Source organism: Petromyzon marinus, chromosome 72 (assembly GCF_048934315.1).
Source record: "Petromyzon marinus isolate PM22_M1 ecotype Great Lakes invasive population chromosome 72, UKy_Petmar_22M1.pri1.0, whole genome shotgun sequence".
In the NCBI taxonomy this organism is placed as follows: domain Eukaryota; kingdom Metazoa; phylum Chordata; class Hyperoartia; order Petromyzontiformes; family Petromyzontidae; genus Petromyzon; species Petromyzon marinus.
In genome coordinates, this window is record NC_133738.1 from 4,218,061 (window position 1) to 4,235,331 (window position 17,271).

At 52.5% G+C, this 17,271-nt stretch overlaps 1 protein-coding gene across 8 annotated transcripts in view; it reads right to left on the minus strand.

Annotated features, from left to right (window-relative positions):
• LOC116957285 (uncharacterized) overlaps positions 1-17,271 on the minus strand; it is a 97,527-nt gene that overhangs the window by 19,043 nt on the left and 61,213 nt on the right. For 7 of the 8 annotated variants that reach the window (XM_076055678.1, XM_076055677.1, XM_076055681.1 and 4 more), the window contains exons 6-11: positions 15,786-15,869; positions 14,235-14,268; positions 10,561-10,592; positions 9,378-9,458; positions 5,780-5,896; positions 3,305-3,397 (exon numbers count right to left, since the gene is read on the minus strand). In XM_076055678.1, coding sequence (XP_075911793.1) covers positions 3,305-3,397; positions 5,780-5,896; positions 9,378-9,458; positions 10,561-10,592; positions 14,235-14,268; positions 15,786-15,869 — 441 coding nt within the window. Of the gene's footprint in view, positions 1-3,288; positions 3,398-5,779; positions 5,897-9,377; positions 9,459-10,560; positions 10,593-14,234; positions 14,269-15,785; positions 15,870-17,271 lie in introns of all 8 variants that reach the window. The other variant, XM_076055684.1, reaches the window with a different exon arrangement.

Here is a 17,271-nt window from a genome sequence, read left to right on the forward strand (position 1 = left end):
ACCCACACACTCATAGAGACCCAGACCCACACAGAGACTCACACAGAGACCCACACACTCATAGAGACCCAGACCCACACAGAGACTCACACAGAGACCCACACACTCATAGAGACCCAGACCCACACAGAGACCCACACACTCTCATAGACAACCAGACCCATACAGATCCACACGGAGACTCACAGAGACCCACACACTCTCATAGAGACACAGACCCATACAGACCCACACAGATCCACATTGACCGACAGAGACCCATAGAGAACCACACTCACAGAGACCCGGGCCCACACAAGACTAACGTAGGCCCATAGAGACTCACACTCATAGAGACCCACACCGACCCACACCGAGACGCACAGAGACCCACAATCATAGAGACCCACACAGACCCACACCGACCCACGCCAAGACCCACAGAGACCCACAGAGACCCACACCGAGACCCACAGAGACCCACACTCATAGAACCCAGACCCATACAAACCCACAGAGACCCACGCCGACATCAACAGAGACCCACAGAGACCCACACAGAGACCCACACATAGACACACACTCATAGAGACCCACAGAAAGAACCACAGAGACCCACACTCATAGACACGCAGATCCACAAAGACCCACAGAGATCCACACACACTCACAGAGACCCAGACCCACAGAGACCCACATAGACCCACACTCATAGAGACCCAGACCCATACAGACCCATAGAGGCCCACAGAGACGCACATAGACCCACACTCATCGAGACCCATACCCACACAGAGACCCACACAGAGACCCACACAGAGGCCCACACACACTCATAGAGACCCAGACCCATACAGACCCATATAGACCCACAGAGACCCACATAGACCCAAACTCATCGAGACCCATACCCACACAGAGACCCACACAGAGGCCCACACAGAGACACACACAGAGACCCACACATAGACACACACTCATAGAGACCCATACCCACACAGAGACCCACACAGAGGCCCACACATAGACACACACTCATAGAGACCCAGACCCACACAGAGACCCACACATAGACACACACAGAGACCCAAACAGAGACCCACACAGAGACACACACTCATAGAGACCCATACCCACACAGAGACCCACACAGAGGCCCACACAGAGACACACACAGAGACCCACACAGAGACCCACACAGAGACACACACTCATAGAGACCCAGACCCACACAGAGACCCACACAGAGACCCACACAGAGACACACACAGAGACCCACACAGAGACCCACACAGAGACCCACACAGAGACCCACACAGAGGCCCACACACACTCATAGAGACCCAGACCCATACAGACCCATATAGACCCACAGAGACCCACATAGACCCAAACTCATCGAGACCCATACAAACACAGAGACCCACACAGAGGCCCACACAGAGACACACACAGAGACCCACACATAGACACACACTCATAGAGACCCATACCCACACAGAGACCCACACAGAGGCCCACACATAGACACACACAGAGACCCACACATATACACACACTCATAGAGACCCAGACCCACACAGAGACCCACACATAGACACACACAGAGACCCACACAGAGACCCACACAGAGACACACACTCATAGAGACCCAGACCCACACAGAGACCCACACAGAGACCCACACAGAGACCCACACAGAGACCCACACAGAGACCCACACAGAGGCCCACACAGAGACACACACAGAGACACACACTCATAGAGACCCAGACCCACACAGAGACCCACACAGAGACCCACACAGAGACCCACAAAGAGACCCACACAGAGACCCACACCGAGACCCACACAGAGACCCACACAGAGACCCACACAGAGACCCACACAGAGATCCACACACAGACCCACATAGACACACAGAGACCCACACAGAGACCCACACAGAGACCCACACAGAGACCCACACAGAGACCCACACAGAGACCCACAAAGAGACCCACACAGAGACCCACACAGAGACCCACACAGACACACAGAGACCCACAAAGAGACCAACACAGAGACCCACACAGAGACCCACACAGAGACCCACACAGAGACCCACACAGAGACCCACACAGAGACCCACACCGAGACCCACACAAAGACCCACACAGAGACCCACACAGAGACCCACACAGAGACCCACACACAGACCCACATAGACACACAGAGACCCACACAGAGACCCACACAGAGACCCACACAGAGACCCACACAGAGACCCACACAGAGACCCACACAGAGACCCACACTCATAGAGACCCAGACCCACACAGAGACCCACACAGAGACCCACACAGAGACCCACACAGAGACCCACACAGAGACACACACAGAGACCCACACAGAGACCCACACAGAGACCCACACAGAGACCCACACAGAGACCCACACAGAGACCCACACAGAGGCCCACACAGAGACCCACACAGAGACCCACACAGAGACCCACACAGAGACCCACACAGAGACCCACACAGAGACCCACACAGAGACCCACACAGAGACCCACACAGAGACCCACACTCATAGAGACCCAGACCCACACAGAGACCCACACAGAGACCCACACAGAGACCCACACAGAGACCCACACAGAGACCCACATAGAGACCCACACAGAGACCCACACAGAGACCCACACAGAGGTCCACACAGAGACCCACACAGAGACCCACACATAGACCCACACAGAGACCCACACAGAGACCCACACATAGACCCACACAGAGACCCACACAGAGACCCACACAGAGACCCACACAGAGACACACACAGAGACCCACACAGAGACCCACACAGAGACCCACACAGAGACCCACACAGAGACCCACACAGAGACCCACACAGAGACCCACACAGAGACCCACACAGAGGCCCACACAGAGACACACACAGAGACACACACTCATAGAGACCCAGACCCACACAGAGACCCACACAGAGACCCACACAGAGGCCCACACAGAGACCCACACAGAGACCCACACAGAGACCCACACAGAGACCCACACAAAGACCCACACAGAGACCCACACAAAGACCCACACAGAGACCCACACAGAGACCCACACAGAGACCCACACAGAGACCCACACAGAGACCCACACAAAGACCCACACAGAGACCCACACAGAGACCCACACAGAGACCCACACAGAGACCCACACAGAGACCCACACAGAGACCCACACAGAGACCCACACAGAGACCCACACAGAGACCCACACAGAGACCCACACAGAGACCCACACAGAGACCCACGTTTGTCAGAACTCACGCGCTGTGCCTGCCGCTGCTGCCGCTGGCTTCGGGCCGTCCCTGTTCACCACCGCGTAGGTGAGAGGCTCTTGAAGGGTCTCGTAGTCGCACGCTGGGGAATTTATCACGAAATGTTTTTACTTTGGCAGGTGTGAGCACCCCTGTACCCCCCCCCCCCTCCGCTGAGCTACTATACATAGAGACCCACATAGACACCCCCCCACGTAGACCCACATAGACCTATACTCACAGAGACCCATACTCACTGGCACCCACAGAGACCCACAGAGACCCATATTCACAGAGACCCATATTTACAGAGACCCACAAAGACCCACAGAGACCCACACTCAGAGAGATCCAAACAGAACCACAAAGACCCACAGAGACCCCACTTAATAGAGACCCACAGAGACACAGACAGACCCACATAGAACCACAGAGTCCCCCAATTAATAGAGACCCACAGAGAACCCACGCTCATAGAGACCCACAGAGACCCACAGAGACCCACAGAGACCAATAGATGAACCCACACTCATAGAGACCCACAAAGACCCACATAAACCCTCAGAGACCCACAGATGAACCCAAGCTCATAGAGACCCACATAGACCCACAGAGACCCACAGAGAACCCACGCTCATAGAGACCCACAGAATCCCACAGAGACCCACAGATGAACCCACACTCATAGAAACCAACATAGACCCACAGAGACCCACATAAACCCACAGAGACCCACAGATGAACCCAAGCTCATAGAGACCCACAGAGACCCACAGATGAACCCACGCTCATAGAGACCCAAAGAGACCCACAGAGACCCACAGATGAACCCACGCTCATAGAGACCCACAGAGACCCACAGAGACCCACAGAGACCCACAGATGAACCCACACTCACAGAAACCCACATAGACCCACAGAAACCCACAGAGACCCACAGAGACCCACATAGACCCACAGAAACCCACAGAGACCCACACAGACCCACAGAGACCCACAGAGACCCACAGAGACCCACGCTCATAGAAACCCACATAGACCCACATAGACCCACAGAGACCCATAGAGACCCACAGATGAACCCACGCTCATAGAGACCCACAAAGACCCACATAAACCCACAGAGACCTACAGATGAACCCAAGCTCATAGAGACCCACATAGACCCACAGAGACCTACAGAGACCCACAGAGACCCACAGATGAACCCACGCCCATAGAGACCCACAAAGACCCACAGAGACCCACAGAGACCCACATATGAACCCACACTCATAGAGACCCACAAAGACCCACAGAAACCCACAGATGAACCCAAGCTCATAGAGACCCACAGAGACCCACAGAGACCCACAGATGAACCCACGCCCATAGAGACCCACAGAGACGCACAGAGACTCACAGAGGCCCACAGATGGACCCACGCTCATAAAGACCCAAAGAGACCCATAGAGACGCACAAATGAACCCACGCTCATAGAGACCCACAGAGACCCACATAGACCCACAGAGACCCATAGAGACCCACAGATGAACCCACGCTCATAGAGACCCACATAGACCCACAGAGACCCACAGAGACCCACAGATGAACCCACACTCATAGAAACCCACATAGACCCACAGAGACCCACAGATAAACCCACGCTCATAGACACCCACAAAGACCCACAGAGACCCACAGAGACCCACAGATGAACCCACGCTCATAGAGACCCACAGAGACCCACAGAGACCCACAGAGACCCACAGAGACCCACAGATGAACCCAAGCTCATAGAGACACACATAGACCCACAGAGACCCACAGAGACCCACAGGGAACCCACGCTCATAGAGACCCACAGAAACCCATAGAGACCCACAGATGAACCCACACTCATAGAAACCCACATAGACCCACATAGACCCACAGAGACCCACAGAGGCCCACAGATGAACCCACGCTCATAGAGACCCACAAAGACCCACATAAAACCACAGAGACCCACAGATGAACCCACACTCATAGAGACCCACAGAGACCCACAGGGAACCCACGCCCATAGAGACCCACAGAAATCCACAGACACCCACAGATGAACCCACGCTCATAGAGACCCACAAAGACCCACATAAACCCACAGAGACCCACAGATGAACCCAAGCTCATAGAGACCCACAGAGACCCACAGAGACCCACAGAGACCCACAGATGAACCCACGCTCATAGAGACCCACAAAGACCCACAGAGACCTACAGAGACCCACAGACGAACCCACGCCCATAGAGACCCACAGAGACCCACAGAGACCCACAGATGAACCCACACTCACAGAGACCCACAGAGACCCACAGATGAACCCACACTCATAGAGACCCACAGAAATCCACAGACACCCACAGATGAACCCACGCTCATAGAGACCCACAGAGACCCACAGATGAACCCACGCTCATCGAAACCTATCACGCTGCGCCAGGGGAACGGGTGGAGGAACTCACGATCCATTCCCACTGCTACCGCCGGCGTCCGGCCAGCCCCGATGGCCTCTGCCGAGGTTGGTGGCTCTCCCGTGAGCCGGTCATGGCACGGCGCGGTCCCTGGCAGGTCGCGTCGCGCTGCGGAGGAAGAATGAAGGTGAATAGCTTTTACAAAAAGCAAACTTTTTCACTTGTCCAGGTGTAAGGCCCCGCTGAGCCATGGATGAATAGCGAGAGATGCATAGAGATCCACACTCATAGAGACCCACAGAGACCCATGCTTATAGAGACCCGTACTCATAGAGACCCACAGAGACCCATACTCATAGACACCCGTACTCAAAGAGATCCACACTCATACAGACCCACAGAGACCCATACTCATAGACACCCGTACTCATAGAGATCCACACTCATAGAGACCCACAGAGACCCATACTCATAGACACCCGTACTCATAGAGATCCACACTCATAGAGACCCATACTCATAGAGACCCGTACTCATAGAGATCCACTCTCATAGAGACCCACAGAGACCCATACTCATAGACACCCGCACTCATAGAGATCCACACTAATAGAAACCCATACTCATAGAGACCCGTACTCAAAAAGATCCACACTCATACAGACCCATAGAGACCCATACTCATAGACAACCGTACTCATAGAGACCCACAGAGACCCATACTCATTGACACCCGAACTCATAGAGATCCATACTAATAGAGACCCACAGAGACCCATACTCATTGACACCCGAACTCATAGAGATCCATACTAATAGAGACCCACAGAGACCCATACTCATAGACACCCGTACTCATAGAGATCCACACTAGTAGAGACCCACAGAGACCCATACTCATAGACACCCGTACTCATAGAGACCCATACTCATAGAGACCCGTACTCATAGACACCCGTGCTCATAGAGATCCACACTCATAGAGACCCACAGAGACCCATGCTCATAGACACCCGTACTCATAGAGATCCACACTCATAGAGACCCACAGAGACCCATACTCATAGACACTCGTACTCATAGAGATCCATACTAGTAGAGACCCACAGAGACCCATACTCATAGAGACCCGTACTCAAAGAGATCCACACTCATACAGACCCACAGAGACCCATACTCATAGACACCCGTACTCATAGAGATCCACACTCATAGAGACCCACAGAGACCCATACTCATAGACACCCGTACTCATAGAGATCCACACTCATAGAGACCCATACTCATAGAGACCCCTACTCATAGAGATCCACACTCGTAGAGACCCACAGAGACCCATACTCATAGACACCCGTACTTATAGAGATCTATACTAATAGAGACCCATACTCATAGACACCCGTACTCATAGAGATCCACACTCATAGAGACCCACAGAGACTCATAGACACCCACACTCATAGAGACCCACAGAGACTCATAGACACCCACACTCATAGAGACCCACAGAGACCCACACTCATAGAGACCCACAGAGACCCACACTCATAGAGACCCACAGAGACCCACACTCATATAGACCCACACTCAGAAACCCACACTCATAGAGACCCACAGAGACCCACAGAGACCCACGCTCATAGAGACCCACAGAGACTCATAGAGACCCACACTCGTGGGGACCCACAGAGACCCACAGAGACTCATAGACACCCACACTCATAGAGACCCACAGAGACTCATAGACACCCACACTCATAGAGACCCACACTGAAACTAAACTGTGTTTATGTCACCAGCTGTAAGGACCCCTCTGAGCTGTTGATGCTGAGTGGAGACCTTTGTCACAAGCGGCCTTGCCACCATCACAACTTGACAGCAGCTCTAGCAAGTGGCTGATATCATCATCATCACCATCACCACGTGGGAATGTATAGCAGCAGACAAGTCCTCTGCACGAGTGTTGATGTTGATTCTAATTGGGGTGATGAAAAACCGGAGGACCTGGTGGAAAATCCTCACGACCACCACGAGGAGAGAGAGAGAGACACGCAGACTCCAAATATACAGCAGACCTCCTGTATACCAGGCGAGGTAGTCAACATCTCCACGGGGAGAGAGAGATGGCAAACTCCAAATATACAGCATGAGGCATCGCCAGAGTCCGGGATCGAACCCACGACCTCGTGCGTACCAGGCGAAGTAGTCAACATCTCCATGGGCAGAGAGAGACACGAAGTCTTCAGATATATCTAGCAGCAACAGGCATCGTCAGATAGTCTGGGATCGAACCCACGACCTCGTGCGTACCAGGCGAGGTCGTCAACATCTCCATGGACAGAGAGAGACACGCAGTCTTCGGATATACAGCAGCAATAGGCATCGTCAGATAGTCTGGGATCGAACCCACGACCTCCTGCGTACCAGGCGAGGTAGTCAACATCTCCATGGACAGAGAGAGACACGCAGTCTTCGGATATACAGCAGCAACAGGCATCGTCAGATAGTTTGGGATCGAACCCACGACCTCCTGCGTACCAGGCGAGGTAGTCAACATCTCCACGGGGAGAGAGAGACACGAAGTCTTCAGATATATCTAGCAGCAACAGGCATCGTCAGATAGTCTGGGATCGAACCCACGACCTCCTGCGTACCTGGCGAGGTAGTCAACATCTCCATGGACAGAGAGAGACACGCGGTCTTCAGATATATCTAGCAGCAACAGGCATCGTCAGAGTCCGGGATCGAACCCACGACCTCGTGCATACCAGGCGAGGTAGTCAACATCTCCATGGGCAGAGAGAGACACGCAGTCTTCAGATATATCTAGCAGCAACAGGCATCGTCAAATAGTCTGGGATCGAACCCACGACCTCCTGCGTACCAGGCGAGGTAGTCAACATCTCCATGGGCAGAGAGAGACACGCAGTCTTCGGATATACAGCAGCAACAGGCATCGTCAGATAGTCTGGGATCGAACCCATGACCTCCTGCGTACCAGGCGAGGTCGTCAACATCTCCATGGGCAGAGAGAGACACGAAGTTTTCGGATATACAGCAGCAACAGGCATCGTCAGATAGTCCGGGATCGAACCCACGACCTCGTGCGTACCAGGCGAGGTAGTCAACATCTCCACGGGGAGAGAGACACGCAGTCTTCAGATATATCTAGCAGCAACAGGCATCGTCAGATAGTCTGGGATCGAACCCATGACCTCGTGCATACCAGGCGAGGTAGTCAACATCTCCATGGACAGAGAGAGACACGCAGTCTTCAGATATACAGCAGCAACAGGCATCGTCAGAGTCCGGGATTGAACCCACGACCTCCTGCGTACCAGGCGAGGTCGTCAACATCTCCATGGGCAGAGAGAGACACGAAGTTTTCGGATATACAGCAGCAACAGGCATCGTCAGATAGTCTGGGATCGAACCCACGACCTCGTGCATACCAGGCGAGGTAGTCAACATCTCCACGGGGAGAGAGAGACACGCAGTCTTCGGATATACAGCAGCAACAGGCATCGTCAGCTAGTCTGGGATCGAACCCACGACCTCCTGCATACCAGGCGAGGTAGTCAACATCTCTCCTAGCCACCGTGGTTTCCTAAAACTAGAACGGTGGTGAAATTCGAAGCGGTTTACTTACACACGAATTGGTTGATTTTTTCTGCACCGGGCCAAGAGTCCTCCGGGTCTTCGTAGTTGGCTTCATCATCACCATCGCTGCCTTCATCATCATCATCATTATGGTCGTCATCATCAACGAAATCATGATCATCGTCGTCATCATTGTCATCATTGTCGTCATCGTCATGGTCGTCATGGTCGTCATCATCAACGAAATCATCATCATGGTCATCATCGTCATGGTCGTCGTCATCGTCATCATCGTCGTCGTCGTCATCATCGTCGTCATCATCATCGTCATTGCCATCATCCACTCAGTAGGGCCGAGTTTGATAGATGCTGATTGGCTGTGGCTCTGCTGTAATACACTCAGCAGGGCCGAGTTTGATTGATGCTGATTGGCTGTGGCTCTGTTATCATCCACTCAGTAGGGCCGAGTTTGGTTGATGCTGATTGGCTGTGGCTCTGCTATCATCCACTCAGTAGGGCCGAGTTTGATTGATGCTGATTGGCTGTCGCTCTGCTATCATACACTCAGTAGGGCCGAGTTTGATTGATGCTGATTGGCTGTGGCTCTGCTATCATCCACTCAGTAGGGCCGAGTTTGATTCATGCTGATTGGCTGTGGCTCTGCTATCATCCACTCAGTAGGGCCGAGTTTGATTGATGCTGATTGGCTGTCGCTCTGCTATCATCCACTCAGTAGGGCCCAGTTTGGTTGATGCTGATTGGCTGTGGCTTTGCTATCATCCACTCAGTAGGGCCGAGTTTGGTTGATGCTGATTGGCTGTTGATCTGCTATCATCCACTTAGTGAGGTAGATTTTCCTTCTGGGCAGGAGCCAGGACAGTGCTACGATCACTGGGCACTGCGCATTATCGATCGGTCAGTCGTTAGTGTCCGTTCTCAATCGAAATCGTAAGCTGTGCTTCGTTTTGAGTGATTCGTCCGACCGTTAGGTTTTCGATCAGTCGAATTCGTGAGTTTCAGTTCACGAAACCGTGTTCCTCAAACAGAGCGCATCGCTACATCAGTGGTTTTTTGGCATAGGGATCCGTGCAAATCCCCCCCCCAAAAAAAATTGGCTACATGTCCAAAAAATGGCGACATTTTATGGATTATCCACGATTTTGAATTCCCCGCGGCCATCCTGCCCCGTCATAATCGAGAGCCTAACTGTGGTTTTTGGCTCTCACATGTACCTGGACGTCGAGTGGAGTCGCTGTGCGTTTCTCTGTAATGAATAAAAGGATTTAAAAAGACAACAAAGACAACAACAACAACAACCAACAGATCATCATGATTCGCACGTACAGCGCGTTCTCCCAAAATTGCAAACGTGCGCTCTGAGTTTGTAACTCTCCAACACAAAAGACAAAGATCCCCCCGTATAGCCTTAACAGACTGTAGGGGCAAGTGCTGTTAGCGAGCAGCACCTATGAAGGCCGGTAACGGCACACGAGGGGGGTGGGTGGCCAGCACCACGCCCGACCGCCTTTGTCTCCCCAGTGCTAGCGATGTTTACTACACACCGCTTACACCAGGTACTCATTTGAGGCCGAGTCGACCTAGGGGAGGCCCGGGATCGGTTCAGAAAATCGTCGCTGGCGGTGTTGGCCGTGAGCGGGAATCGAACCCGTGTCGCCGGGTTCATAGCGCAGCGTGGCGCTAACCGCTACAACTACCGCTCTCCACACTCTCCAACACACACACGCACACACACACACGCACACACACACACGCACACACACACACGCACACACACGCGCAAGCAACCAGTTTAGTGTGCCGAGCTCGTAAAATTGTTCATACGAACGGGATTCATCTAGTTGGGTTAGATCGCTTGAGTGTAAAAATGCGTCGTTAACCCCGCCACCACCCGACATGGCTGTTAGTAAGGGGTTTGTCATCTAAACAGAACGTGGCCAATTCGTTACCGCTACAGCAGCCACCACCGGTTGTGTATTCGGAGAATCAAATCCCACAACACTCACAGTCCGAGTAACGACGTTTCGCCGGGAATTTGCGAGCGGCAATACCGTTAGGCGGAGAGGCAGATCTGCGGAGGAATCATCCTGCCCGCTTCGTCACCTTAAATAGAGTGGGATAAGATGTGGAGGCGTCACTTGTGAGCCCTTCAATGTGGTTCTATTCGCGTGAGATCACGTGAGTGTGTATAGATGCGTGTCGTTAAACCCCGCCACCAGCCGACAGGCAGCCAACCCGTCGGGGAGAGAGTTTGTTCACGTGAACGAAACGTGCCGGCTAGTTCAGCGGTCCAGCGCCATCCCGGCTAAAAGTTCTGAACCCGAAACTTCCGTGACCGCGGGAGTTCCAATATTCCTGGTTCTTTCGGGGTAAAGTCACGTGGGTGGGAAACTTACAAAAAAATTTAACGAACAAAAAACCACCACCGTGGAGTGGTTTTTTGCTTTTAATTTGAGATTTTTGTTGCCTGTCGACGCGACTTTAACGAAAGAATCAAGGACACGAACCACCAGCTGCTGCTGCTGCTTGTTGGAGAGTCAAATCCACAACATTTACAAATTCTAGAGAGACGTGATGTCTCGCCGGTAATGCCATCGACCGGCGTCGTCGGGCAAAAATTACCCAATGATGCGTCGGATGGTGGTGGCGGGTTGATAGCATTTCATAGTTGTGCAGTGTATTGTGTAGTGTGCAGTGTAATGTATAACGATGTATATTAGTGTAGTGTATAGTGTAGTATGCAGCAGTGTATAGTGTAGTGTATAGTGTAGTGTATAGGGTAGTGTATAGTAGTGTAGTGTATAGTAGTGTATAGTAGTGTATATGGTAGTGTATAGTAGTGTATAGTAGTGTATCGTGTAGTGTATAGTAGTGTATAGTGTAATGTATAACAATGTATATTAGTGTAGTGTATAGTGTAGTGTATAGTGTAGTGTATAGTAGTGTAGTGTATAGTAGTGTATAGTAGTCTATAGTAGTGTAGTGTATAATAGTGTAGTGTATAGTGTAGTGTATAGTAGTGTAGTGTATAGTAGTGTAGTGTATAGTGTAGTGTATAGTGTAGTGTATAGTGAAGTATACTAGTACAGCACACCGGTGTGTTGGAGAGCCAAGCCACAACATTTACAATCTCCAACACAGCGGTGTGCTGTACTAGCACACTGCACTATACACTACACTACCATACACTACACTATTATACATTATACACTACACTAGACACTACACTCTACACTGCACTATTATACACTATACACTACACTACTATACACTACACTATTATACACTATACACTACACTATACACTACACTCTACACTGCACTATACACTACACTCTATACTACACTATACACTACACTACTATACACTACACTATTATACATTATACACTACTATACTACACTATACACTACACTACTATACACTACACTATACACTACACTACTATACACTACTATACACTACACTATACACTACACTACTATACACTACACTACTATATACTACACTATACACTACACTACTATACACTACACTATACACTACACTATACACTACACTATATACTACACTATACACTACACTATACACTACTATACACTACACTATACACTACTATACACTACACTATACACTACAATACTATACACTACATTATACAGTACACTATACACTACACTACTATACACTACACTATACACTACTATACACTACACTATACACTACACTATACACTACACTACTATACACTACACTATACACTACACTATACACTACACTATGCACTACACTTTACACTACACTATACACTACACTATACACTACACTATACACTACTATACACTACACTTTACACTACACTATACACTACACTCTATACTACACTATACACTACACTACTATACACTACACTATTATACATTATACACTACTATACTACACTATACACTACACTATACACTACACTACTATACACTACACTATACACTACACTACTATACACTACTATACACTACACTATACACTACTATACACTACACTACTATATACTACACTATACACTACACTACTATACACTACACTATACACTACACTATACACTACACTATATACTACACTATACACTACACTATACACTACTATACACTACTACACTATACACTACTATACACTACACTTTACACTACACTATACACTACACTTTACACTCCACTATACACTACACTTTACACTACACTATACACTACACTACTATACACTACACTACTATACACTACACTTTACACTACACTATACACTACACTACTATACACTACACTACTATACACTACACTATACACTACACTTTACACTACACAATACACTACACTTTACACTGGTGCTGTACGAGTGACGAATTGCCCACGCTCTGTTTACGTGACAACTCCTTACTAAGTTGGCCGTGTCGGGTGGTGGCGGGTTTCACCGACACATTCATACGTTCATGCGATGCGACCCAAACCAAATCTGGACGAAGCTCATCACCGGCGTTAATCTATCCCTAGCCGTATGATGACTACGGCGACGTAAAAAAAAAACCAACGATTGGCATGATGACATGACTCTACTGCCTCTTTGTACGTCGCACACACACACACATATATATATACGCTCGCCAATCCGCGCCATCCTTGCTACTCGTCCGCATTTGTTCATTCGAGACGGCACCTACGTTAGGCTTTTGGTCAACAGCAACAAACAGCACGGTCGCCATCGGTTCGTTCGCAGGCGACTCGAAGCAGTGCCTTGCTACCATGGCCACTCGGGATGATGGGGCCCTGCCGTCATCCATTAGCCATCGATAAAGAACCCGCGGCAAGCAAAAGGGAGAGACAAAGACGGACTCACCTTATCCTCTTAGCTTTGTGCTTTATCTCGAAGGCTGCGGTGGGACGGGGGCGGTGGAACGAGAACCGGAAGGCAAAACGCAATTCATTTCGATTTCAAATCGGAGGCAGTCCCTCACTTTCCTCACCCCGCCTCCCTCCCTCCCTCCCCTCCTCCATCCCTCCCCCTCCTCCATCCCTCCCCTCCCCCCTTCTCCTCCCACCCCCTGCCTCCCTCCCTCCCTCACTCACTAACCCCTCCTCCTTCCCCCTCCTCCCTCCCTCCCTCCCTCTCTCCCTCCCTCCCTCCCCCCTTCTCCTCCCTCCCTCCCTCCCCCTCCTCCATCCCTCCGCCTCCTCCATCCCTCCCCTCCCCCTCCTCCTTCCCCCTCCTCCCTCCCTCCCTCCCTCCCTCACTAACCCCTCCTCCTTCCCCCTCCTCCCTCCCTCCCTCCCTCCCTCCCCCTCCCTCCCTCCCTCCCTCCCCCCTTCTCCTCCCTCCCTCCCTCCCTCCCCCTCCTCCATCCCTCCCTCCCCCTCCTCCATCCCTCCCCCTCCTCCATCCCTCCCCTCCCCCTTCTCCTCCCACCCCCTGCCTCCCTCCCTCCCTCCCTCCCTCCATCCCTCCCCTCCCTCCCTCCCTCCCTCCCTCCCTCCCTCCCTCCCTCCCTCCCTCCCTCCCCCTCCTCCATCCCTCCCCCTCCTCCATCTCTCCCCTCCCCCTTCTCCTCCCACCCCCTCCCTCCCTCCCTCCCTCCCTCCCCTCCCCCCTTCTCCTCACTCCCTCCCTCCCTCCCTCCATCCCTCCCCTCCCTCCCTCCCTCCCTCCCTCCCTCCCTCCCTCCCTCCCTCCCTCCCTCCCTCCCTCCCTCCCTCCCTCCCTCCCTCCATCCCTCCCCTCCCTCCATCCCTCCTCCATCCCTCCCCTCCACCCCCTCCCTCCCTTCCCCTCCTCCATCCCTCCCTCCCCCTCCTCCATCCCCCCTCCCTCCCTCCCTCCCTCCCCTCCCCCCTTCTCCTCCCTCCCTCCCTCCACCGTTGCACGGCTACTGGTGTGGATGCGGGGTGGTACGAGGTCTCCCCGTCACGGTGGTGCCCTTCAAAATGTGACGGAAGCCTTCATTGGGGTTCAGGCGCCTCGTTTGGAGGATCAGAATCAGGGCCGCTGCTTCGGCCGCAGCGGGCGGCGGGCGGGGGCGGTGGTGGTTGTGCCTGAGCCTGAGCGGCTCGTATCGTTGTCGTTAAAATTTATCGTCGCCGTTGGCCTGACACGTGGGGAAGAAATGACGCCGATCGGGAACGCATACCGCCCCCCCCGCCCCCCCCCCAACGTGCACAGCGGTGTCGCCCCTGCCCCCCCCCCCGCCCCCGGCTCCCCCCGCTCCCCCCGGCTCCCCCCGCTCCCCCCCGGCTCCCCCCCGCTGCTCCCGCTTTAAGCCGCCGATTCGTTCAGCGCTGGCCGCTGATTCAGCTCGTCCCGAGGAGCCTGCCCCCTCGCAGTGCCACCAAGACCCAACGGAAAGGGACGGAGCAGCAGCGACGGTTGGCGCCCCGGGAGGGCTCGGAGGGTTACCTCTGGCGATGAAGAAGGCGGCGGCGATGAAGGCGGCGACGATGGCGGCGACGATCAAGCCAATGGTCACGCCAGCGATCCTGACTGCAACAAATACGAGGGGGGGGGAGGGGGGGGGGGGGGACGAGGAGGCTCGCCCCACCCCCCGGTTTACGCTCTCAAAGCACGCAGCTTCCCGCCAGGGAAAAGCGTTTCGCCCGGCGATGGGGATACACCGCGGCCCCGTCACTGAAACTGAAACCACGGCGAGGCTCTCGGTATGTCGGCGCTGATGGCGGGGAATGACGGCCGGGCGATAATCCAAAAAGCTGGACCCATTACTTCCTCCCCACCCCCCCCCCCTCCCCCCCCCCCCCCCCCAATGGATCTCCGTGGCCTAAAAGAAGGCAGAAAACCCCACCACCGATGCACGTATGCACCATGTTTAAGTCGCACGGTTTCATGAATTGAAACTCGCGGAAGCAATGGTCAAAAGGACAAAAGGTCGGACAAATCGCTCAAAAACGAAGCACGGCTGACGATTTCGATGGCTTGCTCTTATCGATTTTGCGAACGAGCACGTGCCCGGTGATGATAAGACTTGCCTGGCTCCTGCCCAGAAGGAGAATCTACCCCACTAAGTGGATGATAGCAGAGCGACAGCCAATCAGCATCAATCGAACTCGGCCCTACTGAGTGGATGACAGCAGAGCCACAGCCAATCAGCATCAATCAAACTCTGCCCTATTGATTGGATGATAACAGAGCCACAGCCAATCAGCATCAATCAAACTCGGCCCTACTGAGTGGATGATAGCAGAGCGACAGCCAATCAGCATCAATCAAACTCGGCCCTGCTGAGTGTATGATAGCAGAGCCACAGCCAATCAGCATCAATCAAACTCGGCCCTACTGAGTGGATGATAGCAAAGCCCCAGCCAATCAGCATCAATCAAGCTCGGCCCTACTAAGTGGATGATAGCAGAGCGACAGCCAATCAGCATCAATCAAACTCGGCCCTACTGAGTGGATGATAGCAAAGCCACAGCCAATCAGCATCAATCAAACTCGGCCCTATTGAGTGGATGATAGCAGAGCGACAGCCAATCAGCATCAAGCAAACTCGGCCCTACTGAGTGGATGATAGCAGAGCGACAGCCAATCAGCATCAAGCAAACTCCGGCCCACTGTTGTAAAGATATGGCAACTGCTGTACTGTAGAGGAGGCGATCGTGGGGATTCCGCATTAACCGGGGGAAACTGATGTCTTCGGTTTAAAGCACGTGACTTGTAGTAACCATTTCTAAGAATAACAATGCATACCTGTATTTAGATTATTAATTTTGGCCTTAAGGGAAACTCCGTGGGCTATTAAGTTATGTCAACATCTCAGGTGGGGCGGTTAATCTTTCCGAATCGGATAAACCGCACACGGATAATCGATGATTCTACTGTAGTTGATGTTGCCGGGTATCAGGCCCGGCTGAGCGATGTAGCTCTTCATAAA